This window comes from Meriones unguiculatus, chromosome 2 (genome assembly GCF_030254825.1).
Source record: "Meriones unguiculatus strain TT.TT164.6M chromosome 2, Bangor_MerUng_6.1, whole genome shotgun sequence".
Classification (NCBI taxonomy): Eukaryota; Metazoa; Chordata; class Mammalia; order Rodentia; family Muridae; genus Meriones; species Meriones unguiculatus.
The window spans coordinates 103262850-103279661 of record NC_083350.1 but is presented as its reverse complement, the minus strand read 5'-3'; the positions used below and the strand labels follow the sequence as shown (position 1 = coordinate 103279661).

Below are 16812 nucleotides of genomic sequence, written 5' to 3'. Positions count from 1 at the left end.
GAGGAGCTCTAGGGTAGCATTGCTTCGTGTGTGAGAGTGTCCAATTAGTTCAGTTCAAAAACGCCGACCAAAGACAACCCTAGCGACAGTTTCTCCTCCCCCGCCTCTCCACACCAGCCTCCCGCTACCAGATGGGAGACAAGCTCTAGGAACCACAAAATTAATTTCCTGCCACTGAAAGGTGATCCAGCAGGGGGGTTAGCTTTGCCCAAGGTTGTCACTCCAGTTGCCGAACGCTATCTCTAGATCTTGCCCCCAAAGGGATGTTTGGCCTCCTCATGAATTTAGAGGCTTAGAGCATCCCACCTGTGCGAAAACCCTTTGCTTTGCTCCTCACTTGAGTTTTATAGGTAGAAACATTGCAGAGGCAACCAGATTCCAGCGTGTAAGTCAAGTTTTAGAACTGGAGATTCGAGCTGCTACTAAATTGCCTTATAAATGATCCCAGTAGTACCCTCAGTCGTCTTCTAGATTATAGTCAACTTTGTGTGTGTGTGTGGGTGGAGTACAGAATGTTGACAGTTGTTTTATTTCCCAAACTACTCACTTGATTGAGGGGAAAAAAAAAAAGGCTGTTTCAAACCAAACTCCCTCACCCTCAAAACTCACATTCAACCAAGACACAGTCACATTGGGACAGGGGCTCTGGGTGTCAGCCAAGAGGAAAACAAACAACAACTAAGCTCAAACCAAACCAAATAAAGTGAGAATAAACTTGCCATTCTAGCTCTGAATCTGTGGCTCTCAGGCGCCTCCACCCATCACTCAGATTTATACTTTAAGATAAAGGAGCCGTATCAACAGGGCATAGGCAACTGTCTGGAAAAAAAAACCTTTGATTTCAAAGCAATGTCCTATAACACAGGACAAGCACACTGGAAGAGCGAGGGTGAAATGAACTGTCCCATGATGTCCTTAAATGGCTGTTCCTTTCCACTGCCGGGAAGCAGCTGGGGCCTTAGCTGCTTTAGAAATCGAGACAGAAATTGTTTCTGAAACAAGGGGGAAACAAACTGGTTTCTAAGTGTCAGGACCTTTGCTGTGTTCACACCAGACGTTTGTTTATTTATTTTTTTTTTAGCACATGAATTACGGTAATAATGAATTCAAGTCAATGTAGTGTTTAACGCTGGTGGGGTGGGGCAGATGAGGTCAAGCTAGGAAGTGGAGACAGGCCACTTAGCTTTAACCCTGAGTCTTCCTTTCTTGCTTTGACTATAGCTGCCCTTCAAGCCTACAGCACTTTCATTTTCATGGCTCTTTTCAATATTCTGTTGAAAAGTTGAAAAGTGAAACAAGGATGTTTTCATTATTACAACTTCTACCACCTCTTTTAATTTTTTTATTTTATTTTTTAATGTCCATAAAGACTTTAGTCCAGTGGTTTTCAGCCTTCCTAATGCTTTGACCCTTTAGTATACTTCCTCATGTTGTGGTTACCCCCAACCATGAAATTATTTTTCTTGCTACTTCGTAACTATAATTTCGTTAGTTCTGAATCATAATGTAAATATCTGATGTGCAGGATATGTGATATGGGACCCCTGTGAAAGTGTCATTTGTTCCCCCCAAAGGGGTGACGACCCACAGGTTGAGAACCACTACTTTAGAATATACTCTTTTTCCAAAGTGTCCTTTAGTTAGCACGTGGCCAGGGTTCTTAACAGGATTTCTCCTTTGCCTAAGAAGTATTCCAGCCCCTCTGTTATTTTTATTTCTTTAGGTTCAGTCAATCCTTCGTGTTCCCTTGGTGGTTTAACATGAAGCCAGTTGATTTGCTTGAGAATTGTGTTGTTCTAGCACTTGATAATGAGAACCCACGGTCACCTGGTTACTAGAAAAGGATGTCACGGATTAGCTTCGGAACGCTGGTGGTTAAGGGGAAAGCTTGAACTCCTATGCCATTTATCTTTGCGTCTCAAGTAAGAATAAAAAAAAAAAAAGGATTCTGTGGTTATATAACCAGTCATTGAAGCAAGTTTTACTACATTTTTCTTCAAATGTCAAATTGAATAATCCGGCCAGAAACATGGGGTCCCAAGTCTTTTCAGCAGTATTCTGAAAGTAAAGATTTATTGAGACTTCTTTTACTGCCTCAGCTTTATTAGTTTTGAAAATATGCAACGGTATTACCCTTAGATTTACTGGGGTTCTTAAGGTCTTGTCAAAATGAAACAAGCCCTCTCTGTGGTATGAATCGCCTGTTAGCGCTCTGACGCGGGGTGGCTTCGCCTCTGGAATCTCACTCATTACTGAAAACAAAATATGTACAGCCCTCTCTTTTTTTCCAGTAGTCATTTATTTTACTGATTCTGAGCCAATAGGCAACTTTGGGGATGCTTCACAGATTCCAGCTAACTGTGTGAGCTGCCTTTTAAACGCGGGTTGTTTTGCTTTCCCCTCGTCCTCTTTAGAAACCCGACGGTGTGTTCTGGAGACGGTGCCGACCCTGCCCCTGTATCCTGAGAGGGACGCTCCGTTCTTTCTACCCTTCTTTGTGGTCCAGCGTCCAGATCTGAAATGGGCTCCTGTCAGCTCAGTGCACCTTGACAGGCATGAGCCGAGGAGGCTCACTTTTCCTGCCTGTGTGTGCCCTTCTGCTGGAATGCTTCTCTTCTGCCAACTGAAAGTGGAGCCCGCCCCCCTCCCCCGATTAAGGCTGCTTTCACTTGTTTGAAATGGGATTGGTTCATGACCAGAAATGCTTTAAAAGAAAAGAAAGCTCTGAAACAAAAAATCCCCCACATCCTCTAGTCTTTCTCTCAGCGGGTTTGGACTTAATCTAATAGAATCTACTTTCTCCTTCCCTCTCCTTCTCCTCTTCCCCCATACCCTTTCTTTCTTGCTCCCCCTTCCTCTTCTTCCTTTTCCTCCTATCCAGTAACTTCATCCCTTGAGTTCTGGGCGTTTCTGTATGTGAGAGAGTGTGTCTGCCAGTGTTTGTGCATGCAGGGGCTAGGAAGTCAGCCTTGGCTATTCTTCCTCAGGTATTGTCTGCTGTTTTTTTTTTTTTTTTTTTGTTTGTTTGTTTGTTTTGGGGGGGTTTGAGACAAGGTATTTCTCGGACCCGAGGGTCTTTGATTAGACCAGGCTGGCTGGTCAATGAAGCCTGCCTGTCCCTCTCTCCCCAGCACTGGGATTACAGTCACATCATTATGGCTGTGCTTTCACCTGCATTCTGGGGATTGAACTTGGATCCTCATGCTTGCATTCCTAGTACTGAGCTGTATCCCCAGACCTGGTGTCTACAACCTTTTTTTAAAAAGTTATCTTTATTTTTATTTATTTACGTGTGTGCAAATCAGGGGCAGCCAAAAGACATCAGATTCTCTAGAGGTGACTGTGAGCTCCTGACCTGGGTGCTGGGAGCTGAACTTGGGTCCTCTGGCAGAACAGCAGGTGCTGCTTTTTGTTTGGTTTTTAGAGACAGGGTTTCTCCATATAGTCCTGGCTGTCTTGGAACTCACTCTGTAAACCAGGCTGGCCTCGAACTCAGAGATCCTCCTGCGTCTGCCTCTTGAGTGCTAGGATTAAAGGTGTGTGCCACCGTGCCCACAGCAGTTGCTCTTAACCATTGATCCTGTTCTCCGGCCTCCAATCTACTTTTGTTCAGCCTTTTCACTGGGGTTACACCTCTTTGCAGTCTGAAAGCCTACACAACCAGACAATCCTTTTGCTCTTGTTATCTTTCTGCATTGGCACTTGTGTGTGTGTGTGTGCGCGCGTGCATGTGTGTGCTCTTTCACTAGCGCAGAAGCAGAGGCCATAGGCAATTGTAGGGATGTTCCTGGGTTTGTTCTCTACACCCAATTCTATGCTTACCCTGTCCTCCTCTTAAGATTTAGTATACTTCTCAAACCCAGCAGTAACACCTTAGTTACATAGTTGGCCAGAAACATGCATAGGAGGGGCCTCAGGACAAATGATAACATTTGTCTACCTGATATCTACTTGATTTGGGGCTGTTTCTTCAATTTAACATTTTATGTGAGAGGGTGTTTTGTCTGTGCCTTGTGTCTGGTGTCTGTGGTTAGAATAGAACGGTGGAGGGACTGGGGTTATAGACGGTTGCCATGTGGGTGCTGGGAATTGAACCCAGGTCGTCTGGAATTGCAGCCAGTGCTCTTAACCACTGAGCCACTCTCCAGCTTGCATTTTTTGTCGGAGGTAGGGTGGGGGCGGGGAGAGACTTTTATCTGCCAATGTTTATGGCAAGTGCCTTCCCTAAACTATTGGATTTAATCCCCACAACACCGTTTCTGCCTTGGGCTTGCATTGTGACCATTTTGCAGATAAAGCCACTGGGGTCCAAAGGAAGGTGGAGCAAAAAGCCATCTCCTTACTGTGTCAGAGCTGGAATCTGGAACCAAGCTATCTGATGTTAGGATCAGATTTAATCTAGACTCTCAAGGCCGTGCAGCCCTAGTAACTAAGTAGGGAGGCCTAAGAGAAGATCGTGAGAGGACATTGACACACACACTCACTGACCTGACTCATTCAGAGCAACTGTAGGTTTGTGGGCCTCTGTGCTGTGTCCTCTACCACTATCTTAGGAACTTTATTGGGGAGGCCAGCAAGTGTCTCTTCAGCAGAGACAGGACATCCACAACAGACTGAAGTGTCAAGGCTTGCTTACAGTTGGCATAGGCAGCTTACAGTGGCGGCTGCACCACTCTTAAAACCGTTAGCTGTAGACCCCCAGGGAGGCTCACACTCCTCCCCACTCCATGACAGAGCTTGAATGGGCTCAGCCATGTGCAGGTGTCCTGTGGGTAATTACAGCCACTGAGAGTTCAAGAGGGCAACAGCCACGCCAAGCTTGGAAGATAGTGTTCCTCAAAAAACGCCCACCACAAATTATATTTTCCCCCTTGTTTATATGAACTAGAGGTGATATTTTAAGTGGACTATAGATGTTATTTATTTATATATGTGTTTTTTTGTTTGTTTGGCTGGGTTTTTCTGTGTACCCTTAGCTTTCCTGGAACTTGCTTTGCAGACCAGGCTAGCCTCAAACTCACAGAAATCCACCTGCCTCTGCTTCCCTGAGTGCTGGGATTTCAGGCATGAGGCCCTGTGCCTGCTGATGTAGTTTTTGTTTGTTTGTTTTGTTTTGTTTTTAACTTTAAATAGTTATAGATCTCTCAGGAAGGTATAAAAAGATACAACAGAGCAGGCCACCCCAAATTATTGTTTCTTTCACAAATGCATTTGAAGGCCTTTTTGTCTTATTCTCTTCTCTTTTTTCTTGTTTTTTTTTTTTTTTTTTTTTTAATTTTATTTTATGTAGATGGGTGTTCTATCTGCATGTACACCTGCAGGCCCGAAGAGGGCATCAGATTGCATTATAGATGGTTGTGAGCCACCATGTGGTTGCTGAGAACTGAACTCAGGACCTCTGGAAAAGCAGACAGTGCTCTTAACCACTGAGCCATCCCTCCTGCCCCCTCTTTTTTTCTTTTGTGTAGCCCTATCTTGTTTAGAACTCACTTTGTAGAAAAGTTGGCCTGGAACTCAGAGACATCCTCCTGCCTTTGCTTCCAAGTGCTGGGATTAAAGGTGTATGCCACCATGCCTGGCCCATTCTCTGTTCCTCTTGATTGACCTTGCCTAGAAACAACCTCGTTCCCAAAAGTTATTAGACATCCTTTCCGTATGCGGGCTGGAGAGATGGCTCAGCAGTCAAGGGCACTGACTGCTCTTCTAGAGGACCTGGTTTCAAATTCCAGCACCCACATGGCAGCTCACAACTGTCTGTAACTTCAAGATCTGACACTCTCACATATGTGCAAAACACCAACGCACATGAAATACAGGTAAATAAATTAAAAAAAAAAAGAAGAAATCCTTCTAGTCCAGGTTTTCATCTTTGCCTACACTGCCGTGTTCGAACACTAGATAAGTGTATTGTTATAAGTTCAAAATGTATCTAAGTAAGCCAACATCTCCTCATTTGTGTATTTACGGTGTGACAGGTTCCACTCTTCGCCGTGGGAATATGGTGGGTGGGTCCCTGGGAGTGGGTTTCAAAAGCTTCAAGCTATTCCAGCTTCATCCTCTCTGCTTCCTGTTTGTGGATCGAGATGAGCTCTCAGCTCCCAGGTCCAGCCACCACGATGGTGGTGCCATCCTGTGATGGTGATGGACTCTCTGAAACCATAAGCCAGCAATAAGCCCTTCCTTCTGTAAGATTCATCACAGCAATGAAAAAGTAACTGGTGCAGAAGTTGGTACGAAGAGGGGGACTTTGGTCTGACAGGCCTGACTGTGATTTTCTTTTTCAGCAATGAGGAAGATTTTGGGACCCTGAGCTAGAAAAGTAGTTGAACACTGTAGGTGGAGCATCATGAGCCATCCTAGTAAAAGTTTGGAAGACAGTGATGAAGCTATGCAGATAGCAGAGGCTTGGCTTAACAGGTTTCAGAGGGGAACACTGTTAGCAGCAGGCCTAAAGACCTTTCTTGTAATATTTTGGCAGAGAATGTTGGCTGCCTTCTGCCCTTGTCCCAAGACCTTGCCTGAGGCTAAGTTAAAAGATATTGGACTGACTGGCAGAGGAGTTTTCAAGGTAGCCTAATACTGACTCTGTTGCATGGTTAATAGTAACTGCTCTGATGGAGGTCTACATTGAAAAAGAGTAAGTGGGACAGAAAGAAAAGAAAAACACCTGGAGTTGCAGCCGGGTCTTGTGCTGAAAGAGATAAGGAGACAAAGAAGAGGATCTGCAGTGGAATAAAGGAAGGGTGACTTCAGGACAAGACTCCACCCAGCCAAGCTTCCAGCCTCAGGAATTTCTCACTCCTAGAAAGGAATGACAGAACCTGCTGCAAATGTGATTCAAGGGCACTAGAGCTTTCAAACTGGCAGCAGAGCTGACAGGGTTACCCAGGTAGTGCTGGCTTCAGAGTCATGAAGGACACGCGAGGAATAGGTGGTACAATCTTCCTTGATGGCTTCAAACAGCTGCTGAGGCCAGGTAGGTAGAAGGGGATTCTCTGCATGGAGGTCCTGACAGGGTATTTCACGAAGCTATGCCTGGATTGCATTTGAGACCCCCAAATGTTGGAGATTCGAGAGCCATAGGCTAGATGCCAAGGGAAGCTGCACACAGGAGGTGATATTAAGCAGAGAGGGGAGAAAGAGATCTTGCAGGTAGCGAAGCTAAAAAGGTCAGAACTAAGCTCTTCAACATCGAATGTGGAGTTCTACAATTTGGAGTTTGCCCTGCTTTGGATTAGTAGTTCCTTACCCTGCTTCCATTCCTCTGGAAATGCATACTCTGTGTCACTGTGTGTTGGAAGTATGTAACTTGATTTTTTTTTTAATTTTATAGGATGTTATAATTAAGAGAACTGAATCTCAAAAGACTTTGGACTTTTAAACAGTGTTGAGACTAAAAGACTCTGGGGACTTTTGAAGTTGGATTAAATACATTTTGCATTATAATATGGTCACAGTCTATAAGGAGCAGAGGGTGCAAGGCGGCAGCCTAATGAAAATGGCCCTCAAAGGCTCATGTGTTTGAATACTTGGTCCCCAGTTTGGTGGAACTGTTTGAGAAGGATTAAGACTTCGACCCTCTTGGAGGAGGTGTGTCTTTAGGAGTGGGCATTGAGGTTTCAAACACAACAGGTACTAGTAAATCTTAGTGATAAGAGAAAAAGTCCCTCTTGATGCAATAACACAAATGAGTCTGGAGTATGCAAGGAGGAAGGAGGGAAATCTGGATGAAGTGCTGTAGACAAGATGGTTGAGGGTGCGAGGGGGAGTCACAGGGATGTAATGTCGGGGTGGGGGATGTTAAAACGAGCCAAGCTGACAGTGCTAGGTGACGAGATCTTTTTAAGGCTGCAGAGGGAAGCCAATGAAAGGCAGCAGTGGGATGTGTGGTAGTTGTATGAATGATGGAATAGGAAGGGGCTGGAATGGATGTGTTAGGAGGCAGTTTTAGTTTTCCATAGATGGGGTTAGCCAGGGGGATGACGATACCTTCTATTGAATAAAAGCGATAGCTCAGCAGTTAAGAGCACTGGCAGCTCTTCCAGAAGACCCAGGTCCAATTCCCAGCACCCACACAACAGCTCACAACTGTCTGTAACTCCCGTTCCAGGGGATCTGACACCCTCACACAGACACACAGGCAAAATAACAACAACAAAACCCACAACAAAACAGAACAGCAACACACATAAAAATAAATAATTAAAACAATAGAAAAGGACTGAGCATTGTCTCATCACTCTGTACTTTACCTTTAGCAACATTGTGCTTAGGGATTTAGTCATTTATATTATTGCTTTCAGATAAAATATATTAAAATCGTTCAAGATAGTGCAGTCTATGATTATATCTAAGTTTCTTTACGTACTTATGCTCTTATTAGATGTTAAAAGTATCTCTTTTCTTGTGCATATAATTCTACCTTCTATCTGAATGTTTGCGGGCTGGATAGGTTTTTTTCTGGCATGGACATCTAGCAGGAGGATGGCTGTGGGCTTCTAAGGAGATTTTTTTTGCTCTACTTTCCAGATAGTCTTCAACTTCACTCTCCTAGAGACAGAGACTTACGGACCCTGAGTGTGTTTCAGAATCTCCATTCCCTTTGTTCTCAACAGTTAGAGTTATAAATTTTTAACCATTGTCTAGCTGATAGATTTCATGACTGCAGCCCCATCACCCAGAAGGCTGGGACAGAAGGATCTCTATGAATCAGAGGCCTGTCTGTCTACACAGTGAGTTCCAAGACAGCCTGGCCTATGTAGTGAGACCCCATCAAAGAAATGAAATGAAATGGAAAAAAAAAATCCCATCATTGTTAAAATTTGCATATCTGAATTACTATTTTGTTTTTTGTCCTTTAGGTATTATTATTATTGTTATTTTACTTTGGTTTTTTTTTTTTTTTTTTTGAGACAGGGTTTCTCTGTGTATCCCTGGCTGTCCTGGAACTCACTTTATAGACTAGGCTGGCCTCAAACTTAGAGAGCCACCTGCCTCTGCCTCCCAAGAGGCAGAGATTAAAGGCACGTGTGTCACCACCACCTGCCTAAATTTTATTTTCTGAGAATTCATTGCTCCTAGCTTGTGTTCATTCTCTTGATATTTTTTCCTTATTATTTTGGGGGACTTTATATATTCAGGATGATAACACTTTTATGGATGGATATAAGCTGCATGTGCCCTGTACATTTTGGCACTCTGCCCCCCAAGTTTCACCCCAGCAGTAGCCTCCATGTTTTACAGAGGTGGCTTATGTTTAAATTCCCACTGTTGTCAGATTTAGCAACATCATTATTCCCTTACCCCGACGTCCTACAATTTATCTAGCAAATAACTCTGTGAACGTGGTAGAATTTGGATTTCTTTTTCTTTCTTCTCTTTCCAGATGAAAACGTGGCTGACCTGGTATGATTCTTTGAAAAAGTCTTGCGCTTTCCCTGCCACTTTCTAATCCCGTTTTTTTTTTTTTTCCCACAGGCATGTGCTTCTTAGGTGACCTTCATTTGTCCTGTGTTGTGTTAGCCAAAGTCCGTAGCATTAAGATAAGCCTTTTTTAATAGTGTGGTCAAGTGCCTTTCTTTGTCATTCTGTAATCTTGGTGACTTCTGGTTCTCAATTCCTTAATATGAACTTAAGAATTAACTTGTCAGCTATCACAGGGGAAAATGCAGATGTCAGTTGTAGCTACAATACAGCTATATATTTACTGGAAAGTGTTGCCAGTATTGCATCTTCTCGTGTTATGAACTCGGTGTCTTTTCATTTACTGGGTTGTGGGTCGGTTGAGTTTGACTCCCTCTTATCTGTTCTTTTCTTATCTTTGTTTTCAAATTCCCCAAAGTTTTATTGCTATTACTAATGGACACTTTTTAAAAGTGGTGGCACATGCCTTTAATCCCAGCACTTGGGAGGCAGAGACAAGTGGATCTGTGTGAGTTTGAAGCTAGCCTGGTCTACAAATTGAGTCCAGAATAGCCAGGGAAACCCTGCCTCCCACAAACAAGGAAACCCAACCAAACGTTATGCCCTTTCTTAGATATCCGCAGGTACAGGAGGTCACTGTTAATTTGGGGATATCAGTTTTTATCTAGGTACTCTTAAATAGTTCTAAGAGTTCATCTGATAAGTCTTGGATTTAAAGAGACAATTTGAATAGTTTTATTGCAAGTTCTCCACCCCCCCCAAATTTTGAATTTTTGCTTCCATTCGCTGTCTTGCATATATGAAGGGTTAAAAATGAAACATGATACTCATTCTTGATACACTGTAAATTTTTACACATTAACTTTCAAATTCCTAGCTTCTATTCCTTCTTCTATTAATTTTCAAAGAAAATTTAAAAATTGACAACAAAAATTCAAAATATATATTAAAAAATTTAAATCTTTAAAAATTAGAAATCTCACTTTTTAATTGATCTAATTAGCACGTGTCTGCCCCGTCACTGACTGTGGACTCAGATGCGTACTGAACACCTTATAAATTTGGGCGTATGACAAGGAAGAAATGAAAAAAAGAAAATTGTCAGTCTTCAGTACTGTTAGCACATGTATGTACATGTGTGCCTGCCTGCACACACACACACACCCCATTTGTTAATGTGTAAAACCATGTGAGTTATGTAAATTATTGGCATGAAGACAACCAAAAAGCAAGTCTGGGAAGTAGATTCCTATCCTGTGTAAGTACAGGCACTCCTGATTGTCTACTGGGCATGCTCATGATTCCATTCCTAACTCGAGTCCCAGGGTACATGATAGGCCTGTTAGAGACCATGGAGGTATTATTTCAGGGGATGAGCATCTCTGGTAGATCCCTCAGCGGAGGTTTGGTTGGAGTTTAAGTAGTGCTTGCTGCCTAGGCCTACTCAGGCTGCCCTCCATGGAGGCTGGCTGTGGCAAAAAAAAAAAAAAAAAAAAAAAAAAAAAAAAAAAGCCCCATTAATGCTCAGTCCCCAGGACAATGTAGGTCCCACCAAATCTTGTAATCTGGGATCTAGGAACATGCTTCTCTAACAAGGTATGGACAGTGGTGGTCATGAGGAGAGGGGCCTATGAATCAGGAAGTTCATAGAGCTCGTAGCCAGGTTGTCAGCCAGATCATCTGGTTGAAATAGGAAGGGCCTAAGACAGGCTCCTCCTGAAGGGAGCCTCTCAAGGGCCCGGCTGGTCACATCTGAGAGGCCTGTTTTTCTCAAAGGTGAGGTCCGGGATGTGGTCTGAATCAAGTCACTCACCAGGCTGTTAGTTCTCCACCACTAAATCTACTTGGTCAAAGACGGAATCAGAACTGTTCTCCAAAGCTATGAAAGTAAACAGTGTCCTATTTTTAGGACATCATCGCTTGCAAAAAATAGCTGGAAATCCAGTCATTTGAATCCCAACAGACTTCAGCTTAAGACACTGTCCTGTGGTGAGAAGGTCAGTCAGCACTGGCATTTTCTCAAGGGTCCTTGTTTAATCTCACAGGGTACTCACTGGTGTTAGTCAGCAGTCTGAAGGCACAGCTCTCAGTTTCACACACATTTCCTTCCCACCTTGCCACATTCCGTCTTGACATTGGTAACAGGATGTTGTTATTACATGGGATCTGGTCCAGTTTCCTGAAAGGAATTTAGTTGCTACATTAGATTCAGGTTACATAATCAAGAATTTACTTATCCTTCTTAGTATCTTATTTGCTTTATTTAAAAAAAGTCATTGGAGGGGCTGGAGAGATGGCTCAGCAGTCAGGAGCACTGGCTGTTCTTTCAGAGGATTCAGGTTCAATGCCAGTCACCCCCTAGCTCACAACTGTCTTCAATTCTAGTTCCAGGATGTCTGCTACTCTCACAGAGTCATACATACAGGCAAAACACCAATGAACATAAAATAAAAATAAATTATATATTTAAAAAAGAAGCCCATTTGTAAAGAGAAAGGGAGGAGGAGGAAGAAAAGGAAGAGGAAGAAGAAAAACAAGAACAAGAGTAAGAGCAAGAACAAGAAGAGCTGCCACTGGATTTTTGTTACCCTGATCATCTCATCATGTTCCCTTTTTTACAGAGAGACTCAGGTATTTTTCCAACACAGCACTGTTTATAACAATTGCTTGGCAATTTAAAGGGCTCCCAGCATTGGCATGGAACACAGTTGTAGAACATGCAGTAAAACCCATTAGAGCCTGGACAAACTCCACAGGCAAGACCAGAAGAAGCTGTCTGTCTCCTGCTGATTGCTTTAACCCAGGATCTACTGATCTCATGTACATTGAATATGGAGAACAAGGGTTGGTTCTCCAACTTCTTTTTTTGGAGTGGTGCCCTCCAATTAGAAGCAGAGAACATGGAGCAGCCATGTGGACACAACACACATACTTTCAACTTGGCATCTCTCAGAGGGAGAACAGTGCAGCGCTGGCCGCTTCCTGAGGAGGTCCTGTTGGCTATAAAAGCTTCAGTCACTTTGTGGCAAGGTGGAAGAAAGATGGATCCCTGAATACCTGCACCAGGGGTTAGCTCAGACCGCCTCAGAGACTGTCCTGTTCAAGGCTCAATTTCCAAACACTGCCTTTTCTTTCTGTTCTTCCGAACTGACAAATCCTAAAAACAAACAAACAAGCAAAAGCCCTAAAATTGGATTTCTGTTGTTTTTACTGCAGAATGAATGAGAATGTGAGAGGTCTCTACTGTGCTTGTGTGAAGAGGCTGTAGGGAGACAGGAAGGATGGCACTCTTCTTTAAAAATTCAACAGCCCGGTGATCTGTGTTTTTATCCTCCAGGACAACAACAAAAAAGGATTCACCTAATCTAATATTTATATGCTTGAAAGTTTTTTTAAATGTTCACAGGTCAAAATTAGCTACAATGACCCCTTCTAAGAACGGGCCTGTAATTCCAGTTACTTGAGAAGCTGAGTCAGAAATGTCACAAGTTCAAGGCTTGCCTGGGCTGCAGAGTGAGTCCAGGCTGGGCAGCTTAGTGAGACCGTGTCTCAAAATAAAAAGTATAAAAAAAGATATAACTGCATGTTCTTGCCTAGCTCATGTGTAATCCTGGGTTTAATCCCCAAATATTGAAAAAATAAAAAAGGTCAACACAGGGAGACAATGATTTATATTAAGCTGTAAGCACTATGCTGGGCAGATTCTGAGCTATTCCAATTTTAGTACCTTTAAAACCCACATAAAAGCCAGTCACTTGCCCATCTGATGACTCCTGGGCAGCTTCAGCTCCATCAGTCTGTCCTTACAGGCACGTGCTCATCAGCATCTTGATTCTCTCTGGCTTCCTTCCCCCTGCTCCTCTTCTGCTTTCCCCTTCTCCTCTCCTCTCTTGAACCCAAGCCCAGGAACCTAAAACTCCTCCTATCTCTTTACTGCCCAGTCATAGGCTTTAGCATCTTTAGCCAGTCAAGATAACTGGAGACTGTTTCCTTATTATCAGGTGGTTACAGGAGCTAATTCAATATTCGCAACGATGCCCACGGCATTTTTCCCTGCTCAGTTAAGCCTTTCTGGAAACACCCTTGTAAACGCACCCAGAAGTGTTCAGATCTCAGGGCACTAAAACCAGCATCTGAAAACACAGTTGAACCTTCCATCAACGCATCCGGGTCAAGATCCAATCTCTTCTTGTCTGTCATTCACAGGACATTGTCTTGGTACTCATGGCTCGAGATGGCTCCTGCTTCTTGCATTGTTTCTTTCCTCCAAGTTGTATGTTGTGTTCAAATACCTGACAAAGGCAGTGGAAGGGAGGAAGGGCTTATTGCTTCTCACGGTTTGAGAGGACAGAGCGTTACGGCGGGGAGAGCATGCATCCGGAGCAGAGCGGGAGGCAGCTGGTCACACTGCATCTCCAATCAGGAAGCCGAGGGAGGTGAATGCTAGAGCTCTGCTCGCTTTCTCCTCTTTGGGTCCTAATTCAGTGGCTGATGCAGTCCACATTTGGGGGCAAATTTTCCCTGCTCAGTTAAGCATTTCTGGAAACACCCTTGTAAACATACCCAGAAGTGTTCGTTTTTAAATCCCCCTAAATTGATGGGTTTCATGAAGATTAACCAGCACAATTTTCCTTTTATAACCTTTAGATGTTGCTTGCATTTCATTGGCCAAATGGGATCACCTGAGCCCAACTGGCTGCAAGGGAAACTGGGAAATTTAGGCCTTTGTTCTGTACAGCCGTACTTGACAACTATTAAACTTTGTTTCAAGGGCCTAGGAGAGATGGCCTGTTGAGCAAGGGTAAAGGCGTGAGTTTGGGTCTCCATCAAACATGCAAGAGCTGGTTGTGTCTGTAACCCCAGCACTACCAGGGAAGAGACAGGCAGATTTCAGAAGCTCATTGATCAGCTAACCAAGAAGAACTGATCAGGCCCAGGTTCAGTAAAAAAAAAAACCCTGTACTGGAATTTTAAGGTAGAAAGCCATTGAGTGAAGATACACAGTGCCAACTGCTGGCCTTCCCATAGGTGTGCACACTCACATGAACAGGTACATTGTATACACACACACACACACACACACACCTTTTCTATTCTAGTAGAAGAAGAGGTGATGGTTATTTGGGGCCACTTAGACTTCAGAGGATGGGTTTCTTTTTCTCTCCCCAACACTAGGAGTCACACACAAAAGAACCCATTCAGTATTTGAGAAAAAGAGAGCTCAAGTTACTCCCTGAGGAAACACAGGTAGTTCTTTGTGAACTTTTTGGGTGTGACTTTATTTTTGTTCCCTTTTGTATTTGTGTCTAGTTTTCTGCGTTCCAGCACTAGAACTGGTGTGGAGACATCTCTGCCTTCCTGTGATTGCCACAGCACATGGGCACCTGATTTCACCATACCACTTAAGAACAAATGTCCAGGAAGGTGCCCCATGGCTTGTCCTTTAGAGTTGAAAGCAAACACATTGAGCAACGGGGAGTACATCTGAGTGCTGCTTAATCAAAACTGGGCACTAGACCAAGGGGACATCAGTCTTTGCATTGATTCAGATTATACCTGGCTTGTACTTAGGTTGGAAAACCTGTTCCCCAAATTGCAACCCCCACCCTACTGTCATTTTCTCTTTTCCTTTCCTTCCTTCCTTCCTTCCTTCCTTCCTTCCTTCCTTCCTTCCTTCCGTACTTCCTTTTTCCTTCCTTCCTTCTTCCCTCCCTCTCTTCCTTCTTTCTTCCTATTTTCTTTCCTGTTTTTTTTTTTTTTTGGGGGTTGGGCTTTTTGTTGGTTTGTTTCTTTCTTTGTAATTTGGTACAAAGTCCCAGATAGCCCAGGCTGGCTTTGTACTCACCAAAAATGAGTAGCCAAAAGTGGCCTGAATTCTGATCCCTTGTCTTCCATCTCTCAAGCATTGCTATTACAGATGTGTGCCACCTTTGTCCCCAAATCTTTTAAGTAATAAGGAAATACTTTCCAAGTACTAGAAAGCTAGACATAGGATGATCAAGTGCTCAGAGTCATCTTTGGGTACATAGGGACTTTGATGCCAACCTGAGCTACATGAGGCCCACCCCATACCCTTCAAACACACAAACACACAAAACGAAGAAAACCTTTAATAAAATATTTATTGTTTCCATAATATTTCTTTCAGAGGCCAGTGTTGTCACAGAGACAATCTTCTAAAAAAATTACATAAAAGGTGGCAGGTTTTCTAGAAAAAATTTTAAGGGAGAAAAAAAGCACCATTGAAACCAGATGCTGTTCTTCTATGTCATCCAACTACTGGCGTCGTCCATCACACAGCAAAACCTGGCAGGAGGAAAACCCCTCCCCCCAACCCAGAGCACAACTTTCGACACATGGAATGCACTGGAAACAAAACGTAAAACAGGGAAACCTGGTTCCTCAAAGTTCACAACTGAGTTTTCCCAAGCTGGTGTATCAGGTCCAAAGGAGGCGGCCATGGCCACACCTGCTGTAGGTATCTGCCTTTGGAAATGGTAGAAGTCACATTTGCATGATTCAGGCCCAGACTCACTTGCCCTTGGCAGCAAAAACCACAAGAATGCCCAAAGCCTTTATAACCAAAATCAATGCTGATTTAATGCTGCATTTTAAAAAACAAATGTTAAAAAAAAATCACAATGAACAAATGTCATATCTGAATGTCTTGTTTATTCCTAAAATTTTCATGCGTGTATAAAACGATCATATCCTGCCCTACTTGTCCCTCCTATTGCTCCAGGTCCCCTCAGCACAGGCTGCAGCCAATTTCATGTCTTTTTTTTTTTTTTTTAATAATCCACTAAGTCCGGTCAGTGCTGCTCTTCTGTGCATGGTTGTGGGGCCATCCATTGGAGCGTTCTCCGTGGCCAAATGCTCTTTGTTCCTAACGAACTATCAACTTCCTATAGCGTCTCAGCAAGGGGTGGGTCCTGGAGAGCCCTTCCCCACTAAGCCGGAAGTTTGACGGGCTTGATCTTGTGTGGGTCATGTGCAGGCAACTAAAACTGCTGTGAGCTCATGAAAGCTGAATCCCGTAAAGACCAGAAGCTTGTCCCTCCACGTTTGTTTTGTTTTTGCGGCATTCCTCCCCATTCTCTGGCTCTGACGTTCTTTCTGCTTCCGCAGTGACCCCTGAGCCTTGGCGATGGTAGTGGTGGTGATGGGTGTGCTGAGAAAGAGGTTCCGTTTCCAACTGAGTACTCAGCCTCCTGTTCTCAGCAGTTGGGCCAGGCGTGCAGTTTGTCACCGACTGGTGCAAAAAAAGAAGCTTCTGCCACCAGCCCAGGTCTATGGACAAAAGGTAAATACACAGAAAGCATTTTGACAACATGACCGTTGCCAGCTAGCGATAGCCGGTTCTATCCCAGGGCCTGTGGCCCTCCCTAG

General features: G+C 43.7%; 1 protein-coding gene across 1 annotated transcript in view; it reads left to right on the top strand.

The window, feature by feature from the left end:
• Positions 1 to 16569, top strand: part of Socs2 (suppressor of cytokine signaling 2) — a 35839-nt gene extending 19270 nt beyond the window's left edge. The window contains exon 4 of the mRNA XM_060377943.1: positions 16552 to 16569. Within this exon, the coding sequence (XP_060233926.1) occupies positions 16552 to 16554 (3 nt within the window). The 3' untranslated portion in view covers positions 16555 to 16569. The remainder of the gene's footprint in view (positions 1 to 16551) is intronic.
• The last annotated feature ends 243 nt before the right edge of the window (positions 16570 to 16812 follow it).